The 3361-nt window shown below is 49.5% G+C and overlaps 2 protein-coding genes across 7 annotated transcripts in view; one reads left to right on the plus strand and one right to left on the minus strand.

The window, feature by feature from the left end:
* LOC113217416 (intraflagellar transport protein 81 homolog) overlaps positions 1-1488 on the minus strand; it is a 36504-nt gene extending 35016 nt beyond the window's left edge. The window contains exon 1 of the mRNA XM_026437314.2: positions 1339-1488. The gene's annotated coding sequence lies outside the window, so the exon portion shown is untranslated. The remainder of the gene's footprint in view (positions 1-1338) is intronic.
* LOC113217417 (intraflagellar transport protein 25 homolog) overlaps positions 1-3346 on the plus strand; it is a 34301-nt gene extending 30955 nt beyond the window's left edge. Inside the window, exons 2-7 of one of the 6 annotated variants that reach the window (XR_008011416.1) lie at positions 48-154; positions 233-301; positions 397-515; positions 635-706; positions 780-855; positions 1931-2002. Coding sequence is in view for 4 of the 6 variants with exons in the window: in XM_052269911.1 (XP_052125871.1) it covers positions 48-154; positions 233-301; positions 397-515; positions 607-706; positions 780-855; positions 1237-1696 (931 nt within the window). In the remaining 2 variants the exon portion in view is untranslated. Of the gene's footprint in view, positions 1-47; positions 155-232; positions 302-396; positions 516-606; positions 707-779; positions 1180-1236 lie in introns of those variants that run through there. The other 5 variants (XR_008011417.1, XM_052269912.1, XM_052269911.1 and 2 more) reach the window with 5 other exon arrangements.
* Positions 3347-3361: the final 15 nt, after the last annotated feature.

The following is a 3361-nucleotide window of genomic DNA, read 5'->3' on the forward strand; positions in this document are numbered from 1 at the left end:
AATAAACCCTTCACATGGAATCCTTTTTTTTTTTTTTGTTTTTCCAGATCACGAGGTACATTTTGGGCAACTACAGGACTCTATCCTCATTCATTCATCATCACATTCCCAAAGACTATCACCTTGAATAGCATAACCATACGGAGTTACTGTGGTGAGTTTTTATTATATTTTTATAGACCACAAACACTTTGGAACACCTTATCAGTGTTTACGTCATACTTGTTTGCAGTACGGAGTATGCTTATTGAAAAATGTTCGGGGGATTTGAGCTCAGGTTTCGAAACTTTACAAAATCTTGGTAAGAATTATGTAAAATTGTTACTTTAGTGAAACAATTATTATGGTTTAGATTTTTTTTCCACCTAATAATTCTTACTTTTAATTAATACACAGATATTTTATTAACTGATCTTCATCATCAAGTTACCAAAGTTGATCTTGATGCCACCACGGCCAAACATTTGCGATTCACAATAAAAAATGGATTTCAAGAGTTTTGTGCCATATACAAGGTAATTTTCCCCTCAAAATCAGTCTTTCATTTAGTATCAGTTACTCACTACTAGAAAAAAATCACAATTTCTGTGCGTTTTCATAAATTAGAACATTTTCTGGTCCAAAAAACCTGCAGGTAGAAGTCTCAGGCAAGCGTTCATGATCAGTGGGGAGACTTCTTTCCCTCCAAATCTATTATTTCATACAGGTGGGACCAAATATCACCTATGTGCATAAAACTATATTTAGAAAACAATACAATTATTAAATTTTCTTTCCAGATTCGGTGACCAACATGATTTTGATAATGACACCACACCGCGATATATTTGCAACCATGTATAAATTCTATAAAAGGTTTGTTGTAATTCTAGTACTATAACTAATGTTTTTAAGAATGGTGGTGGTGGGGCGGGCACAAAATGAGAAGACAGCTTTGGACAAATGGACAACGGACAACTATCTCTTCTCCTGCCTGGCCTTCCCCTACCGTAAGTGCAACCAGGCCGTGTGTCAGGGCTACGACGGTGTGCGGGTTTGCCTACCCTAGGGGCCACATGATGCCTTACAGGTGAAGCGAGTACGCATAAACCCACCAGCTATTGTGTCGTGTGTCGTCTTAGCCCTGACGGCGACATGAGTGGCATAGCCCAAGTGTGACAAATAGAACCACGCGCTTTACTACGGTCCTCTCTCTGATCCTGTTTGTGTTTCCTTTTGGTTTGATCCATTATGAAGGGGATGTCAAGATGCCACGCCCCTCCCTCCCCCCTTCTCCCTTCCACCCCTCCTCCTCTTCCTCCTGAGTAACACAATTAGCACAGTCCACAAGACACTCACTCGTTCAACTTGCTCTCACGCCACCCGTTCTCGAGGCCCTCTGCCGCCGCAGCCTCTCGTCTCCTGGAGTCCCTTTCTTCCAGTTCTGCAAGCGACGTACCGGGTGTTGTATAAAAGACACAGGTGCGGGCAGGTTTGCCTACCCGCTCTGCCCATAAGGCGCCATAGCCCCTTAGGTAGGCAAACCCGCTCGCACCTGTGTCTTTTATGCAACACCTGGTACACAGCACCCCCCTCTCCCCCTCCTCCCCACCCCGCCCCTTTCCCGTGGAGAGGCGCAGGCGACCGCCGCCGCCGCGCCGACGCGGCTCGCAGCTGTGCACAAAAAGTGTCAACGTTGACACCTGTTTCAGTCTAAGGTCACGCGGGCTCGCTCGCATTGACAGTGACACTGGTTGACACCAACGTTGACACGTACATTGTCTGCCCACGCGGCGGAACGGTCGCGTCCGCAGTTCGCGGCCACACGGACCGTGATAAACAAGCAGGCCGATATAGTCAAAGTGAATTCCAGTTAACAAAACATTTGGTGTCTAATTTCTTTTTCCTTTTTTTTGCGGGCTTTGGCGTCATTTCCTTTTTATTATTCCAGCCTGCCACATATAGCGACGTTCGCTGCTGCCGCTGCCGCTGCTGCTCCCTCCAGGACACTGGGGGGATGTCAGGTGAGGAATAATACCTGCAAAAATTTCCGCGACTATCCCAGGAGCCTTATCGACAACAACACCGGTTTTCCACCGCGGCCCCCTCCCGGAACGGCGCCGTGACTTTAAGGCCCTTTTAATCTAGAGAATTCATCCTGAAGTGTTTACAGTTACTTTGCGAGTTTCTTTCCACTCACGGTTGCGTGACGTGATCGTACTCAAGTTCAATTCCTGTGGCTCACGGGCAACAAACAAGCAATCTCTGAGGGGTGGGCCGATCTCAGCAAATCATTCAAATATTTCCTACCGATATTTGGCCGTATTTTTCCGAGGTAGCAACGCGGCCACGGCGTGCTGCGGTGACCACCTGGTCAAGAACAAAATTAATGTGTAGGTTTCACATGTGACTTGTCCTCGGAATTATCGCATTTCGGTTTTCGGAGGCAAGATTCGACACGGAAGTATTGGTGACGGAACGATTGGTGGCGAACACAGGGGCGGTCCCGGCACGTAGACAGTTGACTCAGCCAATTCATTTTCCTATGCCGTATAATATTGTTGTCGGTGCATCACACACTAGGGCCCGAACAATGCGGCACGGTAACGATCAACATGATCAGGAACCTGAAACGGATAATTGTCGGCGGTCCTGCCTTCCAGCTGCAGCAGCTGCCGTGTTGGCTGGCTGGGTGGCGTATCCCAGCTGCACCTGCTCAACTAGCTCGTACGAAGGCGGGTCTTGTCATCCTGTTCACCCACCCACTCAATGATTGCAGCTGTGACTACATGGGACCACACCCATACTTGACCGCTGCTCTTAGGCCACTTTTTGGATTCTCCCTATATTAATCTTACCCATGCATTCAGGGCAAGGACGTAGTACTTGGCTTGAACCCCCCCCCCCCCTTAAATCGGTCACGTATCATGGGTACGACCACCAATCCACAACACCTAGGACCTAGGCGATGTCCGCTGGCGAGCTTGTAACCGATTTAGGCGATCACCCAGCTGTAGGTTGAGCTGCTTCAGCTGGGCCTTCCCCGCCTACACAATCCCCAGCCGCTGTAGCTGTAGGTTGAGTGGCTTCAGCTAGGCCTTCCCCCGCCTACACAATCCCCAGCCGCAGCAAGATTGCGGCGTAAAGCTGGGTCCTTTACCACCCACGCGGGCAGAAGTAGTAGTTGCGGCAGGTCGGGGCGGGGGGCCGGAGCGATCGGCGTGCCCTGCCCGACGACAGGTCGACATATAAATAGGTGTGCGGGTGGGAGCGGTGGTCTTCCCGCCCACACAACCCCAGCAGCAGCAGCAGCAGCAGCAGCAGCAGCAGCAGCAGCAGCAGCAACTACTACTGCCGCAGCTCGGAGGCTGAGTGGGCGGGG

The sequence above is a fragment of the Frankliniella occidentalis genome, unplaced genomic scaffold, assembly GCF_000697945.3.
Source record: "Frankliniella occidentalis isolate FOCC.00 unplaced genomic scaffold, Focc_3.1 Scaffold106, whole genome shotgun sequence".
Classification (NCBI taxonomy): domain Eukaryota; kingdom Metazoa; phylum Arthropoda; class Insecta; order Thysanoptera; family Thripidae; genus Frankliniella; species Frankliniella occidentalis.